Source organism: Hypanus sabinus, chromosome 9 (assembly GCF_030144855.1).
Source record: "Hypanus sabinus isolate sHypSab1 chromosome 9, sHypSab1.hap1, whole genome shotgun sequence".
Taxonomy (NCBI): Eukaryota; Metazoa; Chordata; class Chondrichthyes; order Myliobatiformes; family Dasyatidae; genus Hypanus; species Hypanus sabinus.
In genome coordinates this window covers 4627893-4652059 of record NC_082714.1, presented here as the reverse complement: position 1 = coordinate 4652059, position 24167 = coordinate 4627893, and the positions used below count along the sequence as shown (strand labels likewise).

Genomic DNA, 24167 nt, shown 5'->3' with positions numbered 1-24167 from the left:
AGAAATTCCCCCTCCTGTAATCCAGCACCAACCTGATTTTCCCAGTCTAGCTGTCCCCCTTGACTATTGTAACATTGCCCTTTAGGCATGCGTTTTCTATCGTAGTAATTTATACACCATATCCTTGCTACTGCTTGGGGATCTAAAAACAACTCCCATCTGGGTTTTTTTTTTACCCTTGCAGTTTCTTAGCTCAATCCACAATGACTCAACACCTTCCAACCCATGTTAATAATTTGATTTAATTTTTAACCAAATGAACAATGCTCTCCTCCCTTCTGCCTTCCTGCCTGTCCTTTCGATACAATGCGTATCCTTGGACATTATGCTCCCAGCTATAATCTTTCAGCCATGATTCCGTGATGCCTACAACATCATATCTGCCAATCTGCAAATGCATGCATTCAAATACATCTTCAGTCCTGTATTCACCCTTTTTGATTTTGTCACATTTCACTGTACTAGGGAACCATTCAATAGTCTTATAACAGAGGTCTTGTCTATGAGTTTTTCTAGCAGATTATGTATCACTACAGATTCCAGCAAGAATGAGAGACAGAGCTAAATGATAAGATACAAAAAGTGGGACAGTCAGCACCTTTTTCTCCAAGGCAGATTGGCTAATATGATGGCATAATTTCAAGGTGATTGAATGAAAGTATGGGGGAAATTTGCCAGATTGCCAGAGGCAGTCTTTTAAAATTATACACAGAGAGTGATGGGTGCATGGAATGTGCTGCCAGGGGTGCTGGTAAAGGCAGATGCATTAGGGACATTTAAGAGACTCTCAGATAGGCACATGGATAATTGTATAATAGCAGGGTATGTGAGAAGGACGGGTTAGATTAATCTTAAGAGTAGGTTAAAAGGTTGGCACAATATCATGGGCCACAGGGCTTATAATGTGCTGTACTTCTGTATATTCTATGCAATGATGCAGGGTCTCAACCTGAAATGTCGACCATGCTTTTGCCTCGACCATAACTACTTGATCTACAGAGTTCCTCCAGCAGTTTATTTTTTGCTCTAGATTCCAGTATCTGCAATATCTTATCTCTCTACTCCAAAAAGTGTGGTTTGAATACTTTGTCTGTCTTTGGTTAATAGTGATGGAAAGAATCTAGAATCAAAGTTAACTGAAGTTATGCCTTCAAGGTGTTTGGAAGAAAATATTTCAGTAAAGAGCTAGGTATCATAATCTTGAGGTTAAAATAAGTATTTTAATATGGCAATAAACCAGATTCAATGCTGGAGAAACTCAGGAGGTCAGGCAGCAGCTATGGAGAGGAATAAATAGTCAACATTTTGGGATGAGACCCTTCATCAGAACTCATGAAAGGTCTCAGCTCGAAACATCAACTGATTACTCTTTTCATAATGCTGCCTTCCCCCAGCGTTGTGTGTGTTGTTCTGGATTACTAGCAAATTTAGAATATCTTATGAACCCGATTCAATACCTCCTTTGATTGACAGTGATTCCCTTTTTCTTCAGTGCTTTCTCATTAGCATCTCTGAGTAAACGGAGCTCTTTACGGGAGAATAGACGAATGGAAAACGCCTTCTCTAACAGCTTCTCAACTGAGATGTGCTCACTGATCCCCTGGGCAAAGCTCTGAATGTCAGCTCGAACATTGGCAGATTTCCCGGGCTGTTTGATTCTGAATTTGTTAAAGAACTTGAGGAGAGCTAGTGCCACCCTGTACAGGACCTTACATCCTTCGACAAAGAAGATATCCAACACACGAATGGCATAGTTAAAGGGGAAGTCTCCAAATATCCATCGCAGCCAATCAGAGTAAACTTCTAGTACATCCTCTGAAGCACTCACAATCAACTTGTGAGCTCCCGGGCAGTATTTGTTAGCTAAGTCTCCGAAGGTCATGCAGGAGGATTTGTAGGCTAGAAAGGTTTGGTCGAAGAAGTGTTTTGTCCGGTCATTGCAGGCCAGGAGACGGCAGACCTTTTCGAAGCAGTCTGCTTCATCTGCACTGTAGTGCAGGAGCAGCGCCACGATGGCTGGAAGCACAGGACAGAAAGAGATATCTGGAAACTGGCTGGAAATACACACCACTATCTTCCTAACTGCACCAATTCCATTCACATTCAGGCAATAGTTTGGGGTGGTGCTGCCATCCACAAATTCTGGCAGTGATAATGTGGAAGCATTCCTTTTCCAAGTGATTTTCTCCACAATATCTTTGTAGACCTCAGCATCTGGAGTCACAGTCCTGCATGGGACAGCTTTGATGATTTGCTCATAGACTTTGCCCCTTAGAGAGTGGTTCTTTGCCCAATGTCCTTGCCTGGCAAATTGTTTTAACATGTCATCATCTAGGAATGCTGGCATCACAGGGCAGTCCTTCTCCACACTGGTCATCTTGTCCCAGGCCACAAACTGATTCCCTTGTAAAGTACTCATGGGCAAGGACTTCACCGAGTCTTCCATTGCACTACAAGGGTGGAGGGTTGTCTTTATGGATGATGCATGTTTTTCACAGCTGGCTAAAAAAAAAGAAACAAATTAGCATTTTACACCCACTATACCAATAACATCTAAGGAAGATATTAAATAAGAACATAAGAAATAGAAGCAGAAGTAGGCCTTCTCTCTACTCTACCATTCCACAAGACCTTGGCTGATCTTAGCCTCAACATTTCTTTCCCACGCTCTCCCCATGTCTCTTGACACCTTGTTCTGTTAAGCAGTCTTGAATACATTCAGTGACTTTACCACTGTTGGATCTCAGTTTAACTTTGGATCCTTAGGGTTCTTTCGGGGTTCAAGAATAGCAAGCGGTCTTAATTCAAGAAGTTCAGTTCATTTTGAAATACAAACAAACATTCCGATAATAAGCAAACTAAATAAAGAGCTGAGAAGCGACACTAAGAGGGGAATTACTGCTAAGGGGTGTAAGACACAGGAATAAAGATGGCAGTTCAAAAAAAAACTATCACTTTATAGATAAGACATTCTTTAGATAGTTATGAATTAATAGACTACATAATTAAAACAATTACATCACATTCATAATGTAATACTTAGCCAATGAAAAATGAGAAAGGATAAACCATTAGGTTAGCTGCTATACTGCTTTTTGCCAGCAAATGTGAAAAATATGAGTTTGTTAACAAGTACAAATCTTATAAAAAAGTACAGTTGGCCCTCCTTATCCGCGAGGGATTGGTTACGGGACCCCTTGCGGATACCAAAATTCGTGGATGCTCAAGTCCCTTATTCAACCTGTCTCTTTTTTTGTAATTTAATATTCAACCTGTCTCAATGTGCTGGGCCTTAGGACCCAGCAGAACCCAAGACCTTATTTAACCTGTCTCAGAGCGGTGGACATTAGGACCCAGTGGCAGAGATCTGAATCCATAGTGTTTCTGTTCACTAAAATAATCACGATAATGATTGAAAATAAAGTGGAAATAATAAAGCGATCGGAAAGAGGTGAAATGCCATCGGTCATTAGAAAAGCGTTAGGTTATGTCGGTCAACGATCTGAATAATTTTAATGGATAAAGTGATAAAGGCTCTGCCCCATTGAAAGCTACAATTATTACTAAGCAACGCAGTGGTTTAATTATTGGGTTTTAGGGTTTGGGGTTTTTGATCTTCCACATCAACCCGGCACAGTGGAGAGTTCACTCGGGAGCGGTCTGTCACTGGATTTAATTCGGGAACTTCCTGAACCTGGTGCTGAAACATACGTTCTTAAGTGTTTTATATGCATAGAAAGGTAAAATATATACCATATACGAATACAAACGTTTGACTAACTGATGCTAAATAATACCGGATGTACCTGTTAGTAAGAGAACTTCAGATTTTTTTAATCACAATCCACGATAACTCACGCACATCCTCCCGTATACTTTAAATCATCTCTAGATTACTTATAATAACTAATACAATGTAAATACTATGTAAAATAGTTGTTATACTGCATTGTTTAGGGAATAATGACAAGAAAAGAAGTCCGCACTTGCTCGAACAACAAGTGCTGGAAGAGCACTTCCGGGTTGGTTGAATTTGCGGATAAGGAGGGACGACTGCATTGTTAGAAAAAGACCGTGGTTTCCACTACCTTTGAGGCAAGGAATTCCAAAAATTTATAACCGCTCCAGAAGAAAATCCTCCTCTTTGAAATGCAAAGGCTACTTACTTTGAAATTAGTTTTAAATAGGGAACTATCTTCGCTGCATCTATAGAACGTAGAACATCACAGTGCAGTACAGTCCCTTTGGTCCACAATATGTCAACTGGGAATGGAAGGGTACGGTTGATGTGTATGTAGAAGAGATTTAGTTTAGTATGGCATCATGATTGGTACAAACATTGAAGGCCAAAGAGCCTGTTTCTGCGCAGTATTGTTCTATGTTTAGTACTCATTTCATAACTTCCATTCAGTTTTATATCTTTAAACATTGTAATCTTGCTGTTCTTAAAATAACTGTCATGTTTGCCCACACAACAATGCCAGCACCTCAGATCTAATAGATTAGTTGCAATGTACATTATAACACTGAGAACTTCATTTATCCTACATCATAGCAAGATAAAGTATTGCACGGAGAGAGAAAAGGCACTCTGCACAAAACAGACAGACTTTATTGATCCCGAGGGAAATTGGGTTTCGTTACAGTTGTACCAACCAAGAATAGTGTAGAAATATAGCAATATAAAACCATAAATAATTAAATAATTATAAGTAAATAATGCCAAGTGGAAATTAGTCCAGGACCAGCCCATTGGCTCAGGGTGTCGGACACTCTGTGGGAGGAGTTGTAAAACTACTAGTGAGTAAAGCACTGTATTGCTGACATAAAATGTAAGAACATGAGGAATAGGACAGGAGTAGGCCATCTGCTCTACCATTCAATAAGATCACGGCTGATCTGACCATGGACTCATCTCCACCCACCTGTCTTTTCCCCATAACTCTTAATTCCTCTACTATGCAAAAATTTATCAAAACCTTGTCGTAAATATTTAGATTTACTGAGGCAGCCAAATTTCATGACATTTGGCAGTAATAATAAACTTGATTCTGATCCTGAAAATGCAGATAAGAACATGGGCCAAATAGTAATCTTAAACAGAAGAGATCCTGCAGATGCTGGAAATCCAGAGCAACACACATGAGAAACTCAGTAGGAAAGACAGCTTCTATGGAAATAAATAAATAGTAATCCTTTCCCCTTTAATTTTGTTTTTACAAGAAAGCATTTTAATGCTTTGGACAAGTGCATAAACAGTCCATATCAATAATCAGTAGCATTAATGAGGAGAGAACCCTCTCCTCACTGACGATGTTAACTGCTTCAAAATTAGTTTTTAATTTTAGGTTTCTTGCATTTGCGGATTTTGCTCCCATATAAATATATTTTTAATGCGTGGGAAGATAATATTTTTAAAGAAAAACATTTTTAAAGAAAATTAATTAAAAAAATATATTTTTAAAGAAAAAACATTTGGAAAAATCTACTTTATTCTCCAAAATATATTCATGTAGTTTTATGCACAGTTGAAAGAGACCAGCAACAGTGCTACTGTTTCAGATTGTGCAACTGAAGTTTCATCATCCTATTAGTGTTTACAATTCAACACACACTGTGTTCAAATGTCAGAGGTTAGATCAACTGACAATATCTGGAGATCTTTATTCCAAACAATTACTTTCAATGGAGCATAAATAGGTGTTAAACTTTGAGCTCATAGCTAGGTCACAGCAAAGATACTGACAACTGTAAGCACATCTGTAAGTAACTGTTTACAAGCATGTAATCATTCTCTTTGCTCCTCCATTACTGCAGTACTACAGGTTCAAACTTCAAGGCCAAATTATGTGTGTTCATATTATCCAAACATGCATTTTTAAGACTTATTTAGATAACAGTACTGTAACAGGCCCTTTCAGCTCAATAAGCCTGCACCACCTAATTACATATGACCAATTAACTTACTAATATGTGGTAGGATGCATCTGGAGGAAACCCACATGTTCACGGGATGAAAGTACAAACTCCTTAGAGACAGTGGAGGGGTTTGAACCCCGCTACACTACTGTGTCACATCAAATATTTAAAGATCATTGAAACAGGTTATTTGCATGCTCTGGAAATACTTAATGGGTTTCTCTTACATTTCTAGTGTCAGGCACCAAGTTTGCATTATGACCCTCTGTTCACTAAACAATTACAGTAATGTTCAATAGTTCTGCAAGAATCTATACTCAGTGGCCACAACATTAGGTACCTCCTGTGCCTATTAAAGTGGCCACTGAGTGTAGGTTCATAATCTACTGCTGTAGCTCATCCACATCAAATTTCAACGCATTGCGTGTTCTGCACACCACTGTTGGAATGTGTGGTTATTTGAGTTACCGTTGCCTTTCTGTCAGCTTGAACCAGTGTCAGGCCATTCTCTTCTGACCTCTTTCATTAACAAGGCATTGTTGACCACACAACTACTGCTCATTGAATTTTTCTTTCACCATTCTCTGTAAAATCTAGAGACTCTTATACATGAAAATCTCAGGAGATCAGCAGTTTCTTAGATTCTCACCATACCATCTGGCACAAAAAATATTCCACAGTCAAAGTCACTTAGATCAAATTTCTACCCCATTCTGATGTTTGGTCTGAAACTGAACCTCTTGACTAGGTCTGGGTGCTTTTATACATTGAGCTGCTGTCATGTGATTAGATGATCTGATATTTGCATTAACAAGCAGGTGTACCTAATAAAGTGACCACTGAGTGTACTTCTACATTGATTTTTGCCTACACTAATCTACAAATGTCACTGTCTTATGCTAGATTCAGGAACGTTCCCAGTATCCATTAAAAATGGCCAATCCTCTTGTGCACCCAGAAAGTTGGTGGCAAAAACTTGGTTGTAAAGGCCAGTGCCATCACCATCTTATAATAACTTGATGTTAGACCACCTTAGTGCATCCAGTGGGCTATATTACTTTTTCTGTGACTGTATGTTTTTCTGTCTATGTGCTATATGCAGCGTGTGTCTGCCGGTTCTATGTTTTGCACCTTGGCCACGGAGGGATGTTGTTTCGTTTGGCTTATTTATAGGAATAGTTGAACGACAATTAAACTTGAATTTGCATGTTGTAGTTTATGCAATCAAGAGCAAGAATACTAGCAGGTTCCATACACAACACAGGAAAATAGGACCTCTCAGCTCTTTGAGCCACACCACCCAGCAACCCTGATTTAACCCTAACCTAATCACGGGACAATTTACAATGACCAATTAACCTATTCAGTTAATTGGACTGAGGACTGGAGCACCCAGAGAAAACCCACACATTCCATGGGGAGGATATATAGAGACTCCTTACAGAGGATGCCAGGAACTCCAATGCCGCAGGACTGTAGTGGCTTTGCACTAACAGCTACACTACCATGATGCCTATTATAAATAGGACGTCTTGCTTTGAATTCAGTGCTTCTGCTCAATACCTCTTAAGTGTGGTGCAATAATACGGTGCTGCTGACCAAAATATAGATTTCACTGAGATGTCCCCCGTCTCAGCAGGCAGCACAGCAAAGGTAACTAGATTTACAACATTGCCAGTCTTTAACATCATGAGCTGAGAAAACTTTCAACCTATACAGTCATCACAGCTTCTGGGTTGCGGGTTGAAGAACAACCATCTTCCCATCCTAACATGTCAGTCCACGGCCTCCTCTACTGTCACAATGAGACCATACTTGGGCTGTAGGAGCAACATCTTACATTCTGTCTGGTTAGCTTAAACCTGGCACGAATGTCAGTTTCTCAAACTTCCAGTAATTGCCCCCCCCCCCCACACCATTTCTATTTCCCTCACTTATCTTATCACCTGTCCATCACCTCTCTCTGGTGCTCCTCCCCGCTTCCCTTTCTTCCATGTCTTTCTTCTACCCTCTCCTATCAGATCCTCCTTTCCCCAGCCCTTTATCTCTTTCACCAATTTCCCAGCTCCTTTCTTCATCCCTCCCTCTCTCCCAGTTTCACCTATCACCTACTACTTTGTACTTCTTCCTCCCCGCCACTACCCTCTTACTCATCTTCTTCCCCCCCCCCCCCCAGTCTTGATGAAGTGTCTCAGTCTGAAACATTGACTGTACTCTTTTCCATAGGTGCTGCCTGGCCTGCTGAGTTCCTCCAGCATTTTGTGTGTGTTGCTTGGATTTCCAGCATCTGCTCGTATTAGTGAGCCATCTACTGACATTGGCAGAAATATTAATGAGATACCATTTGGAAGAACTCTCTTGCTGAAATTTTTTTTTTAAACTGCATTATGTCAGAAACCTGCCAATGTGTTGCAGGTGCAAAAGGAGTGGATGTTTTGGCTAAATACCATCAAAATGGGGAAATTGAGAAAACGAGTCAGCTTTAAGTTTAAAGCAGAGGGTGGGGAACAGAATAAAGAAAAGTTTTGTAAAGATGAGGTCAAGGTTGCCTGGGTTACCCTCATATAGCTACTATTTATATGGTTGGTTGTAGGTTTCTGGTCATTCGGATCAGCTCACACAGTACATCGATGGCAAGTGACTCAGCAATGGTAATGCTATTCATCGTATGTCAAAGGCAAATGCAGGTCTCCCGTCATCAGAAGTGGATATTGCCTAGCATCGTTGTGGCATGAATGTTACTTAACACCTCATGCCTGACTGAACTGGAACTGTTTGACAATGAGGAAGTGGAAATGTGGGTTAGTAATTTTTCAGATGACACAAAGGTTGATGGTATAGTGTGGAAGGTTGTTGTAGGTTACAACAGGACATTGACAGGATGCAGAGCTGGGCTGAGAGTGACAGATGGAATTCAATCCAGAAAAGTATAGTGATACACTTAGGAAGATCAATCTTGAAGGCAGAGTTACAAGGTAAACAGCAGGATTCTTTCTTGGCACTGTGGAAGAAGAGGAATCCGAGGATACACACCCAAAGATCCCTTAAAGCTGCAGTGCAAGTTAATAGGGTGGTTAAAAATTTGTACTGTGTGTTGGTCTTTATTGGTCAGGGGATTAAGTTCAAATCATGAGATTATGTTACAGCTCTACAAAACTCTGGTTAGACCACACTTGGGAGTATTATGTTCAGATTTGGTCTCCTAATTATAGGGAGGTTGTGGAAGCTTTAGAGAGGATGCAGAGGAGATTTACCAGGATGCTATCTGGATTAAAGATAATTTCTCACGAGGACAAATTGGGCTTTTCTCTTTGGAGCGAAGGAGAATGAAAGATGACTTGATAGAGGCGTACAAGATAAGAGGCCGAGACTGAGCGGACAGTCAAGACACTTTTCCCCGGGGTGGAAATAGATAATAGAAGAGGACATAATTTCAAGGAGTTTGGATGGAAGTACATGGGTAGAGGTTGTTTCTTTTTAAAATATTATAGTAGTAGATGTTTGGAATGAGCTGTCAGGGCTGGTGGTAGAGGCAGATAATTTGGGACATTTAAGTGAAACTTAGATCAGCACATGGATGAAAGAAAAATGAAGAGTTATGTAGGAGGGAGGGGTACATTGACATTGGAGTATGTTAAAGGGTCGGCACAACATCGTGGGTTGAGGGCTAGTACTGTGCTGTACTTTTCTATGTTCTGTTTGATATAGGGCATTACTCAATACATTGAGGATAACTTTAAAAGTAGAAAACAAATGCAAGTCATGATTCATTACATAAATAAACCCCAGTAATAATGCTAGCAGTATCAAGACAGCTTCAGTCATAAAAATAAATTTCAATCATGGGAAGTTTGAAAACAAAGCAGAAATATCCTTAGCAAAATGAACATCAGAAAAGCAAATAGTTAGCGCTATAGTGAACTCCACGTTGTCTGGAATACCTCACTGTCATTCAACAGGTTCCCCATTCTGAAACTATGGAAAGTCGAGGAGAACACCTTGTACATTTGGCAGATTATGCTCCACGAAAGAGATTCTGCTGCCTCAAGCTGAACAAGTTACAATCCAATTCAACTGGACACATTGTACTTTCAGAAAACTAAGTGCAGTCAACACTACTCAGGCATAAACAGAGGAATGCCAACAGTTACATTTTGATTGCTATAAAGACTAATAACTAGGATTATCACCAACTGTGTGCACTGCAGAACAAAACACAATGCATAATTACACATTAACCACATTTTAGTAAAATATTTCTTAGATCATGACTGTTGCTGACAAAGCTGGTCTTTATCTTCTATATCTGATTGATCAAACCTAAGTGGCAATGGAGAACCAAATAAGAAGCAGTGGAGTTTGCTGTACCACTAACATTCAAGGAGAAGCAAAGGGCAATTTTTTTAAAAAACAGAGTGAGGGTACCTGGAATGTGCTGCATGGTGTGGTAGTAGAGGCAGGCACGGTAGATTAGAGACTTTTAAGAGACGTTTATATAGGCACATGAATGTGTGGGAAATGGAAGGATATGGACATTGCGTAGGCAAGAGGGATTAGTTTTGTTAGCTATTTACTTGGTTTGGCACAACATTGGGGGCTGAAGGGCCTGTACCTATGCTGTACTGTTCTATGAAATGCATTGTGGGAATTGAGCTATGATCACTGGCTTATGCTAACTGGTATGTTACTGTGCTGTCTCACACTGACCTGTCTATTCTCAGCCTTCTACATTGTCAAGGTGAGCTCACCTGGAGCTATGTGTGGTGGCCAGAAATAGATAAACAGATTGAAGACTTGGCCAAAAGCTGTTTGGATGCCACAAAGTTCAAAATGCACCCTCAGAGGCACAGTTACTCTTTGCTATGGCAAAGAGTACATATTGACTTTGCTGGGCCGTTCATGGACTCCATGTTCCTGATGGCTATGGATGCTCATTCAAAGTGGCCAGAGTTTATACCAATGAAGTCAACCACCTCAGCAAAGACCGTCTCCACCCTGAGGACTATCTTCACCAGAAAATATTGTGAGTGACAACGAACCACAATACACATCAAAAGAGTTCAGACTGTTCATGAAGAATAAAAGCACCAGACATTTCAAATCGTCTCCTCACCACCCAACAATGAATGGGTTAGCTGAAAGGTTTATCCAAGCATTCAAGAAGTCCATTAAAGTGATGGACAAAGAGGACATTTCTCAAAAGCACAAGGTGGACAACTTTGTTTTTGTACATCAGAACTCTGTTAGTGTGACAACAAATCAAACACATACAATGCTGTTCATGAGCAGCAATCTGAGATCTTGCATAGAACTCCTGAAACCAGATTTACAGAAGGAAGCTCAGAATAAATAGTTCTGCCAGATACTAAGTGAAGCAGCAAGGAGCTTTGAGACTGAATAGGATGTCCTAGCATGGGATTACTGAGAGGACAAGTGGATACCCAGTAGAATAGCTACGAGAACTGGCACACTGATGTACACAGTGGATGTTGGAGATCAGATATGGAGACGTCATGTGGACCAGATACTGGATGCTCAACCGAAGAACACACCGGAGTTGATTGCATCAAACAAGATGGACACATTACAGCCACCAGACTTACCTCTCAGTGAGGATCATGCCTTTGATAACAATGTAACACTGGCAACTGAGAACGTTGTCTTAGACAAGACGCCTACCAAATCTGCTGCCACTCCACAAGACTAGGGGCACTATCCTAAAAGAACCAGAGCTCCACCTGAAAGACTGAATCTTTAATATAGTGTAGTTATGAACTGTTATTGTGAAAGCATGTTTATTTGGAATATGGTTTATGAAAGAGAAATTGAACGTTTTGTACATACAGTTTTATGTTGCATAAATTTAAAGGGGAGGAAATGTAAAGTATGGATCTCTTTCTTTTAGAGCAATGACACCCCTCAACACTACATATTGATCTGTTGTCTGCGTATGCGCATTGATCTATTGTCTGTGCGTGTGCATTGTTCTCTCTCGCCACAATGTGAATAAACCAATTAAAGCCATTTCCCGCGTGCATGCCTTTATTTTAATTGACATGCAGTTGTCCAGACAAAACATATGCAACGTGATCAACATGCACAAAACAGCAAACCCTGATGCCATAATTATGGGGGATTTTAACCAGGCCAACCTAAAAAAGTCATTAAATTATTACCATCAACTGATCACTTGTAGTACCAGAGGAAACAACACACTGGACCACTGTTACACAATCATTCAAGAATACCTACTCTGCTATTCCACGCACACACGTTGCAAAGTCTGATCACCTGGCTGTACTTCTACTCCCTCAGAGACTGAAGACTGCAGCACCAGTAGTGAGGACCAAGAAGACCTGGACATGGGAAGCACAGCAGTGCCAACAGGACTGCTTTGAATCAGTGGACTGGACTGTACTAAGGGATTAATCTTTGAATCTGGATGAGTATGCTACAGTTGTTACAGACTTCATTGAAACCTGTGTGGATGAGTGTGCGCCCACAAAAACTTGCTATACTTTCCCAAACTAAAAGCTGTGGATAAACATAGAACACCTACAGCACAATACAGGCCCTTCATCCCATAATGCTGTGCTGAATATGTACTTACTTTAGAAATTACAGTTGGCCCTCCTTATCCGCGGGGGATTGGTTCCGGGACCCCCCCGCGGATACCAAAATTCATGGGTGCTCAAGTCCCTTATTTAACATCTATCAGTGCAGTGGTCTTTAGGATCCAGCGGAACCCCAGTCTTTATTTAACACGTCTCCATGCAGTGGACATTAGGACCTGGTGGCGCAGCTCTGAATCTGCAGTGTTTCTGTTCACAAAAATAATCACGATCACAATTGAAAATAAGGTGGAAGTAATAAAGCAATCAGAAAGAGGTGAAATCCCATCGGTCATTGAAAAAGCGTTAGGCTACAGTCGGTCAACAATCGGAACAATTTAAATGGAGCATTTGAAAGGCCCTGCCCCGATGAAAGCTACAATTATTACTAAGCAACGCAGTGGTTTAATGATTGAAATACATATGTTTCTTAAGTGTTTTATATGCATATAAAGGTAAAATATGCACTATGTACTAAGAAAAACGTTTGACTAACTGACGCTAAATAATACCGGATGTATCTGTTCCGAATTCAAATCCGACTTAAAGACGGACTCAGGAACGGAACTCATTCAGAACCCGGGGACTGCCTGTACTTTTAAGTCACTTCTAGATTACTTATAATACCTAATACAACATAAGTGCTATGTAAATAGTTGTTATACTGTATTGTTTAGGGAATAATGACAAGAAAAAATAGTCTGTACATGCTTAAACAACAAGTGCTGGAGAGAGAACTTCCGAGTTTTCCTGATCCGCAGTTGGTTGAATCCACGGATAAGGAGGGCCGACCGTACCTAGAGTTACCCATAGCTCTCTATTTTTCTAAGCTCTAAGTACCTATTCAGGAGTCTCTTAAGAGATCCTATCGCATCCACCTCCACCACCATCGCCAGCAGCCCATTCCAGGCACTCACCACTCTCTGCACAAAAAAACTTACCCCTGACATCTCCTCTGTACCTACTTCCAAGCACCTTAAAACTGTGCCCTCTTGTGTTAGCCATTTCAGCCCAGGGAAAAAGCCTCTGACTATCCACACGATCAATGCCTCTCATCATCTTATACACCTCTATTAGGTCACCTCTCATCCTCTGTCACTCCAAGGAGAAAAGGCCAGGTTCACTCAACCTATTCTCATAAGGCTTGCTCCCCAATCAAGGCAACATCCTTGTAAATCTCTGCACATCTCTATAGTTTCCACAGCCTTCCTGTAGTGAGGTGACCAGAACTGAGCACAGTACTCCAAGTGGGGTCTGACCAGGGTCCTATATAGCTGTAACATTACCTCTTGGCTCTTAAACTCAATCGCACGGTTGATGAAAGCAATGTACCGCATGCCTTCTTAACCACAGAGTCAACATGCGCAGCAGCTTTGAGTGTCCTATGGACTTGGACCCCAAGATCCCTCTGATGCTCCACACTGCCAAGAGTCTTACCTTTAATACAATTTTCTGCCATCATATTTGAATTAACAAAATGAACCTCTTCACACTTATGTGGGTCAACTCCATCTGCCACTTCTCAGACCAGTTTTGCATTCTATCAATGTCCCGCTGTAACCTCTGACAGTCCTCCACAGTAGCCACAACACCCCCAACCTTTGTGTCATCAGCAAACTTACTATTACATCCCTCCACTTCCTCATCCAGGTCATTTATAAAAATCACAAAGAGAAGGGGTCCCAGAACATATCCTGAGGCACACCATTAGTCCCCGACCTCCATGCAGAATTTGATCAGTCTACAAGCATTCCTTGCCTTCTGTGGGCAAGCCAATTCTGGATCTACAAAGCAAGGTCCCTTGGATCCCATGCCTCCTTACTTTCTCAATTAGCATTACATGGGGTACCTTGTCAAATGCCTTGCTGAAATCCATATACAATACATCTACTGCTCTACCTTCATCAATGCATTTAGTCACATCATCAAAAAATTCAATCAGGCTCATAAGGCACGACCTGCCTTTGACAAAGCCATGCTGACTATTCCTAAGCATATTATTCCTCTCCAAATGTTCATAAATCCTCTCAGACTCTTTTGCATCAACTTACCAACAACTGAAGTAAGACTCACTGGTCTATAATTCCTAGGCCATCTCTACTCCCTTTCTTGAATAAGGGAACATCATACGCAACCCTCCAATCCTCCGGACCCTCTCCCGTCCCCATTGATGATGCAAAGATCATCACCAGAGGCTCGGCAATCTCTTCCCTCGCCTCCCACAGTAGCCTGGGGTACATCTCATCTGGTCCCAGTGACTTATTCAACTTGATGCTTTCCAAAAGCTCCAGCACATCCTCTTCCTTAATATCTGTATGCTCAAACTTTCCAGTCCGCTGTAAGTGATTCCTCCAGTCGCCAAGATCCTTTTCAATAGTGAATACTGAAACAAAGTATTCATTAAGTACCTCTGCTATCTCCTTGGGTTCCATACACACTGTCGCACTTGATTGGTCCTATTCTCTCACATCTTATCCTCTTGATCTTCACATACTTGTAGAATGCCTTGGGGTTTTCCTTAATCCTGACCGCCAAGGCCTTCTCATGGCCCCTTCTGGCTCCCCTAATTTAATTCTTAAGCTCCTTCCTGCTAGCCTTATAATCTTCTAGATCTCTATCATTACCTAGTTTTTTTTTAACCTTTCATAAGCTCTTCTTTTCTTCTTGACTATCATCCAGTAGCACTCACATCTAAGGTGATGAAATGTTTTGAGACGTAGATCATGGCTGCAATCAACTCTTGCCTCAGCAAGGACCTGGACATACCTCAATTTGCCTATTGCCTCAGTAGGTCTACGGCAATCTCAATGGATCTTCATATAGCCTTAGATCACCTGGACAATAAAAAGACCATAAGATATAGGAGCAGAATTAGGCCATTTGGCCCATCGAGTTTGCTCTTGCATTTCATCATAACTGGTCCAATTTTCCTCTCAGCCCCAATCTCCTGCCTTCTCCCTTATATCTCTTCATGCCCAGTCACGAATTTATCAACCTCAAATATGCATAAAGACCTTGCCTTCACAACTGCCTGTGGCAAAGAATTCCACAGATTCACCACCCTCTGGCTTAAGAAATTCTTCCTCATCTCCATTCTAAAAGGATGCCCCTCTATTCTGAGGCTGTGTTCTCTGGTGATAGATTCTTCCACCTCAGGAAATATCCTCTCCACACTCACTCTATCAAAACCTTTCACCATTCCAGAGGTTTCAATTAGGTCAGCCCTCATTCAATCCTGGAATCATTTTCGTGAACCTCCTTTGAACCTTCTCCAGTTTCAGCACATCCTTACTAAGATAAAGGGGCCCAAACCTGCTCCCAGTACTCCAAGTGAAGCCCCACCAGTGCTTTATGAAGCTTCAACATTACATCCTTGCTTTTATATTCTAGTCCTCTTAAAATAAATGCTAACATTGCATTTGCCTTCCTCACCAGACTCAACCTGCAAATTAACCTTTAGAGAGTACTGCACAAGGACTCCCAAGTCCCTTTGCACCTCAGCTTCTGGTATTTTCGCTCCATTTTGAAAATAGTCAATCTTTTCATATTTTGTACCAAAGTTCATGACCATACATTTTACAACACTGTATTCCATCTGCCATTTCTTTGCCCATTTTCTTAATCAGTCGAAGGCCTTCAGCAGCCTATTTCCTCAAAACAACTTGTCCCTCCACCTATCTGCATATAGTCTACAAACTTTGCAACAAAGCCATCAATTCTATCATCTAAATCACTGACATACAACACAAATAGAATCAGTCCCAGCAGACCTCCCTCTAGAGTCACCAGCAGCCAGCCAGTAAAAGCTCCCTTTATTCCCACTCTGCCTCCTGCCAATCAACCATTGCTTTATCCATGCTAGAATCTTTCTTGTAATACCATAGGCCTGTAGCTTGAAAAGCAGCCTCGTGTGGCACCTTATCAAAGACCTTCTGAAAATCCAAGTATATAGCAACAACCAATTCTCCCCCATCTCTCCTGCTTGTTAATTCTTCAAAGAATTACAATAGATTTGTCAGGCAAGATTTTTCCTTGAGGAAACCATACTGACTACATCCTATTTTAACTTGTTCCTCCATGTACCCTGAAACCTCATTCTTAATAATTGACTCCAATTTTTTCCCAACCATTGGGATCAAACTAACCAGCCCACAGTTTCCTTTCTTCTCCCTCTCTGCCTTCTTGAAGGATGGAGTGACATTTGCAAATTTCCAGTCTTCTGGAACTATTCCAGAATATAGTGATTCTTGAAGGACCATAACTAATGCCTCCATGGTCTCTTCAGCCACCTCTTTTCTAAACTCTGGGGTGTACACCATCTGGTCTAGGTGACTTATCTAACTTCAGACCTTTCAGTTTCCCAAGAACCTTCTCTCTAGTTATGGTAACTTCACACACTTTATGCCCATGATACTTGGAACTTTCAGCATACTGCTAGAGTCTTCCACAGTGAAGAGTGACGCAAATACTTATTCAGTTCAGGTGCCATTTTATTGTCACCCATTACAATCTCTCCAGCATTGTTTTCCAGCAATCCAACATCCGCTCTTGCTCTCTTTTACACTTTATGTATCTGATAAAACCTTTGGTATCCTCTTTAATATTATTGGCTAGCTTACTTTCATATTCCATCTGTATCATCTTAATGACTTTTTAGTTGCCTTCTGTTGGTTTTTACAAACTTCCCAATAATTTTTGCTCTATTATATGCCCTCTCTTTGGCTTTTATTTTGGCTTTGACTTCTTGTTTGCATTAGTTCCATCATCTTTCCTTTATATTTCCTCCTCTTTAGGATGTACATATCCTGTGTCTTCCAAATTGCTTCCAGAAGTTCCAAAAATTGCTGCTCTGCAATCATCCCTGCCAATGTTCTTTTCCAATCAATTCTAACGAACACCTTTCTCATGCCTCTGTAGTTCCCTTTTCTCCACTGTAATACTGACACATGTGAGTTTAACTTCTTCTCAAATTTTAGTGTGAATTTGATCATATGATCACTTTCCTCTAAGGGTTCTTTTACCTTAAGCTGTCTTATTAATTCTAGTTCATTGCGTGACACTCAATCCAGAATAGTTTCTAGATCTTCTAGTGAGCTCAACCAGGAGCTGCTCTAAAAAGCCAACTCACAGGCACTCTAGAAATTCCTCCTCCTAAACCAGGCATGGGCAAACTATGGCCCGGGGGCCATATGCGGCCCGTTAAGCTTTTTAATCCGGCCCACAGAACTTGATGAAATTATATTAATAAACCTTGTTAATGTTTTCCCCCCACAATTCTGGGGTTTTCCCAATAGATGACGCACTCTATATACATTGACCTTTGTTGAGGTGCAGCGTATTACTCCACATTTGCGCTTTACTCTTTGTTCGGCTCGACCTATTTGTGTGAACAGGCGTTCAGCGTCATGAACATCAACAAAGCCAGCCATAGATCCAAGTTAACTGACCAACACCTCAGATCCATCCTGAGAATCGCCACAACAAAACTAAATCCAGACTTTGATGCGCTGGCTAAAAAGGGAGACCAACAACACTGTTCCCACTGAAATTAAAAATAAGTTTCTTTGTTGTGTTATGTAAAAGATGCATTTGAAAATATTTTTTTCAATAAGCCTTACATGTTACGTGTCATTTCTGTTAAGTGATGGACATGAGTACTGCACAGGTGCACGTACGTTCTCAAAATAAAAAATGCGCTCCAGATCAAATAACGCGCTCCGCATACTGGCGCACTGTCACTGTTCTGTCCTTGTGCTGGTCATTGTTGAGTTTTGGCACAGGGGACAATTGAATAAGAAGGAGCAGGACAAGTAGACCTGCATCTCCTACCGTTTTTGAAATAAAGACAGTCAGGAGGAGAGTGATGATGATAATATCTTGAAGGATAACAGAATTTTCAGTGCTTTAAAATAGTAACTGTTACTATTAAAAAAAAAGCTGTATTTTATTCATTTAATTTTCAGTGTTTTAAAAGTCATTTCAATAAATAGCTAAATACCATGGGACTTCAAAGACAGATATTTTGTTGTAATGCATTTGTTCATTTTCAATTGAAATTAAAGCACATGTTTTCTACATATCCCATGATATTTTATTTTCTCTTATGAGGTGTATTACCAAAACACTCCGTCCATCTGCTCCTGGTCCGGCCCCCCTGTCAAATTTTAGAACACTTTGTGGCCCACAAGTCAAAAAGTTTGCCCACCCCTGTCCTAAACCAACCTGATTTTCTCAATCTACCTGCATATTGCACTTATGTCAGGATGCTGCTCAGTGTTTAACACCATCACTCCCACAGTCCTGCTTGATATGCTACAGAACCTGGGCCTCTGTACCTCCCTCTGCAATTGGAACTTCTGCTTTCTAACCGGAAGACTACAATATGTGTGGGTTGGTAATAATATCTCCTCATCGCTGACAATTAACTCAGGCACACCTCAGGGGTGTGTGCTTAGCCCACTGTTCTACTCCCTCTATACCCATGACTATGTGTATAGCTCAAATGCAATCTATAAATTTGCTGATGATACAACCATTGCTGGTAGAATCTCAGATAGAGATGAGAGTGGTGTCACAGGAACAACCTTGTACTCTATGTCAGTAAGGTGGAAGAGCCGCTTGTGAACTTCAGGAAGGGCAAGATGAGGGAACACAAAACAATCCTCAGAGCGACCAGAAGTGGAGAGAGCAAGCAATTTCAAGTTCTTGGGTGTCAAGACCTCAGAGGATCTAACCTGGGCCTAACATATCGATGCAGCTATAAAGGCAGCAAGACAGCAGCTATGTTTCAATAGAAATGTGAAGAGATAAACAGAAACTGTCCCAGCACTGATTCCTGCAGCTCACCACTAGTCATAGGACTCGAGTCAGAATTTCTTAAATATGCAAGAGGCATGGAATACTAACCTGGGAGATTCACAGAAAATATTCAAGGGTACAGCTATTCCACATCAGTTAATTAGAAAAATACATTGAACTCCAGTTAGTAAAAACACAACAAATGAAAAGTTGAAAAGCAATGGACAGTGATGGGGAGATGATTGAATGGGAACCAGCTGCCAATGGAATCACAAAGGCCGAATGGTAAAGTGGGTGCTTGCAATTTTAATGAATGACTTGCAAACTGGAATAATGTTCAACATGCCACAAGCTTGAACGTGACTCTATTGTTCACCTTTCCCTAACTTACACACCATTTTGTTTATCCTGCCTATTACTTGTAGATCAGTTAACTTAAATCTTGTGCGCATTTCTCCTTTTGTTTAAACTATAATGTGCACCGGCTCATTTTTCAATTTAGAAGGGTCCTCAACCAAAACCTCTAGCATTTCTGCTTATGGAGCAAATCTCATGCCAACATCATGACTAACTAGCTTTTCAGAATCCAGCAAACTGCCAGTCATTAGCTGGTTGTTTGGCTGAGCAATAAAATCATCTTGATGGATTGTACTCCATTTCCTGCATCTTGTTTGAGATTTGCAGGAACACATTAAGTTAAAAAGCATCAAGAATTTTGAAAAGACAAATAACAGGCTATAAAAAGTTGGATTGCCGAAATGCAACAATCACTTTGTTATTGGGTTAGAGCGCAAATACCATACTGCATCATACAGAGGTGCCGACCTTGAATAAATTGGTTGTACTACAACCTTGCATGTGACTAATCTAGCTTGCAAGACTAATTACAATGCAATATGGTGTTTTTAAAACACTCGGGAGTCAGAAGTATATTCCCTCTGGATAGTACAGAGAGAATGCAAAATGGAAATAGTAACATAACAAACCACAACAAGAACCTGGGGAAATGAAATGCAAAGTAATCCAGATGCCAGAAATCTAAGATAATAAGAGAATATTCTGGAAAAATATTTTATTATAGTCATAAAACCTTAGCTCAGCCAAGTATAGCTGGGCTTGATTAAGTTACTCAGCAAGATCACTGGATGACTAATTCCTGGCAAGACTCCAGAGAGGAGCACAGAAGAAATTCCGCACACATTACTGATAACTTACACATCTTCCAAAGAAAACATGATTACATTGCAAGAAAGGCAGATGGCTTTGGAAGCTTCCCCATAACTAAGGTCAGATTACAAGGGAGGTTTCTATTTATATTTATAAACATACGGATAAATAGATCTGCCTGCTATTTCACTTCCATGTTTTGTGTAGTCCCTTGGCACGTGGCCAAGTGGTTAAGGCGTTCGTCTAGTTATCTGAAGGTTGCTAGTTTGAGCCTTGCAGCTTGGGTAACTGTCGGTCTTCCATAATAAAAAAAACCTTGCCCAGGCTTGCACCCTGGAAACTTTCCAAGGTGCAAATCCATGGTCTATTGAGACTAATGGAGGCCTACAAATAGTCCCTTAAGTCAATACACTTCCAATACATTGAGCATAGTAAGTGAAAAACCAGGGTAAATATTTTCTTCTTAAGGCTGATGCTGTAGAATACTATATCTAGTGATGAAATTGAGAATCAAGTCAGCATTTAAAAAGTCAGTCTGATAGGTGCTACCATGGGGTAGGAGGTACAAGAACCTCAGGTCCCACCAGGTTCCATTATAATCTTACAACCATCAGGTTCCTGAACTAGAGTGGATAACTTCACTCACCTAATTTCTGAACTGGTTCTACAACTTCAAACACTCTACAACTCATGCTCCCAATATTATTTATTTATTATTTTGTTTTTCTTTTCATGTTTACAGAGTTTGCCGTCTTTTGCACATTGGTTGTTAGTCCGTCTTCGTGTGCAGTTTTTCATTGATTCTATTGTGTTGCTTTGTCCTACTGTGAATACCCCTAAGAAAATGAAATATAGTGAAACATGTACTTTGATTAAAGGTAAGAGAAATAAAGGGATATGGGAATAGAGTATTTACATTGGTTTGAGATAATGATTGACATGATGGATGAACACAAGTGTACACAAGTTAAGACTAAATGCTTACTGCTGTACCTTTTCTGCTCTTGAAAATCAGATTGGTTGGATAAACGGCTGAAAGTTTGAGCCAATGTATCCATGTCAAAGTAAATTTATTATCAAAGTATGTATACAGTATGTCACCATGTACTACCCTGAGATTCATTTTCTTGCAGGCATTTACAGAGAAATAAAGTACAATAGAATTTATGAAAAACTATACATAAGCAAAAACTTGACAAACAACTATTATGCAAGACAAACATAAGGAAATCTGCAGATGCTGGAAATTCAAACAACACACACAAAATGCTGGTGGAACACAGCAGACCAGGCAGCATCTACAAGGAGAAGCACTGTCGACGTTTCAGGCCGAGACCCTTCGTCAGGACTAACTGAAAGGAAAGCTAGTAAGAGATTTGAAAGTAGTGGGGGAAGGGGGAAATGCGAAATGATAGGAGAAGACCGGAGGGGAAGAGCTAAGAGCTGGAAAGGTGATTGGCGAAAGTGATACGGATCTGGAGAAGGGAAAGGATCATGGGATGGGAGGCCTTGGGAGAAAGAAGGGGGGGGGGAAGCACCAGTGGGAGATGGAGAACAAGCAGAGTGATGAGCAGAGAGAGAAAAAAACAACTAAATATGTCAGGGATAGGGTAAGAAGGGGAGGAGGGGCATTAACTGAAATTAGGGAAGTCAATGTTCATGCCATCATTTGCGAGACAAATTGTGCAAATAAGAAAATAATTAATTCTGAATACACGAGTTGTAGAGTACTTCAAAAGTGAGTCTGTAGGTCGTAGAATCAGTTCAGCATTGAGGCGAGTGAAGTTATCCATCCTCGTTCAGGAGCCAGATGGTTGTAGGGGAATAACTGTTCCTAAACATGGGGTATGCCACTGTTGTGCTGCTTTTAGGAGTTCAAAGTTCAAATCTATTATCAAAGTACAAATATGTCATCATATACTACCCTGTGATTCATTTCCTTATGGGTATTCACAGGAAGCAGGAAGCATAATAAAATCTGACAGCTGAAGTTTGTTACTGAAAACATGCTTCAGGTGACATTCTGGTATAATATGAACACTCCTTATTAATATGTTCCTTGTGCCTGGCTCTCCCAGCACAAATCACTGCAACTTCCCAGTCAGTCTTAGTGCTACGCATCTTGGATAGCTATCCAGGAGATCCCACTTGGTGTGCTGTATTCAGTTCTGGTCACCTCACTACAGGAACAATGTAGATACTATAGAGAGATTGCAAAGGAGATTTACAAGGATGTTACCTGGAATGGAGGGCATACCTTATGAGAATAGGTTGAGTGAACTTGGCCTTTTCTCCCTGAAGCGACGGAGGTTGAGATGTGACCTGATAGAGGTGTACAAGATGATGAGGGTCATTGATCGTGTGGATAGCCAGAGCCTTTTTCCCAGGACTGAAATGGCTAACATGTGGGGCATAATTTTAAGGTGCTTGCAAATAGGTACTGAGGGGATGTCTCGGGCAAAATTTTCACAGGGTGGGTGCGTGGAATGCACTGCCAGTGGTGGTGGAGGAAGCAGATACAATAGGGTCTTTTAAGAACCTCTTAGATAGGTACACAGAGTTTAGAAAAATCAGAATCAGATTTCTTATCACTGGCAAGTTACGTGAAATTTGTTAACTTAGCAGCAGCAGTTCAATACAACATACTCTAGCAGAGAGAGAAAAAAATAACAATAAATAGAAAAATAATATTAATAAGTAAATCAATTACAGTATACGTATATTGAATAGATTTTTAAAAAATGCAAAAACAGAAATACTGTATATTAAAAAAAAAGTGAGATAGTGGCCAAAGAGGAAAAAATAGAGGGCTACACACTAGGGAAATTCCAGGTAGGTTCTGGAGTAGATTACATGGTCAGCACAACATTGTGGGACGAAGGGTTGGATATCACTAGGACCAAATGATATATATCCCAACCTGATAAAAGAAGCAAGAGTGGAATTTACTTTGGCCATCATTTTACAATTTTTTCATTACAAGAGTAGTTAAATTGTTTAAAAAAGTAGGAAAGGACAAAGAAAATAATTAGAGATTCATTTGTAGGTAAATTATTGAAATTAGTACTAACCCTCATAAAGAAAAGCACAAATTAACCAAGAAAAGTTGGTGTGGCCTTGTTAAAAGGATTACATCAGGCAAGGTCAATTAAATCATTTGCAACAAACTACCTACTGGGGGAACTCAGCAGGCCGAGCAGCATCGGTGAGAGGAAATAAGTTATTGATGTTTTGGGTCGAAACTTGCATGAGGACTGAGAGTGGAAAGGGGAACAGCAAAAAAGGTAGTTGGTGGACTGTGGGGTGCAAGATGACACACAGGCAGTGCCAGGTAAGGGTGGAGTTGGGAAACTGGGGCAGATGAATGTTAGAGGGAGGCAGAATAAGAGGAATGATGATTTAGCTGTACAAATATACAGTATATGGTTGAATGACAATAAACTCAAACTTGAAAAGAGAAAAAACAACACAAGGTGGAGCAAGGTGGGGAGAAGGGACTATGAAGCTGCAGAAGGGAGATAAACTGGAACACAAAACACTACCAGAGCTGGATTAAGTTAAGTAGATTAGAACAAGAACCATTAGAGAAGGGAGAAGTGGTTGACAGTTGAAACCAGATGAGAGGGCTAGGGGTAACCTTTGTACGAACTGGTGGATAGAGTCAGGAGAATG

The 24167-nt window shown here is 40.6% G+C and overlaps 1 protein-coding gene across 3 annotated transcripts in view; it reads right to left on the bottom strand.

Moving 5' to 3' along the window:
- tbc1d24 (TBC1 domain family, member 24) overlaps positions 1–24167 on the bottom strand; it is a 73740-nt gene that overhangs the window by 37842 nt on the left and 11731 nt on the right. For 2 of the 3 annotated variants that reach the window (XM_059978895.1, XM_059978894.1), the window contains exon 2: positions 1458–2502. In XM_059978895.1, the coding sequence (XP_059834878.1) occupies positions 1458–2446 (989 nt within the window). In that variant the 5' untranslated portion in view covers positions 2447–2502. The remainder of the gene's footprint in view (positions 1–1457; positions 2503–24167) is intronic. The other variant, XM_059978893.1, reaches the window with a different exon arrangement.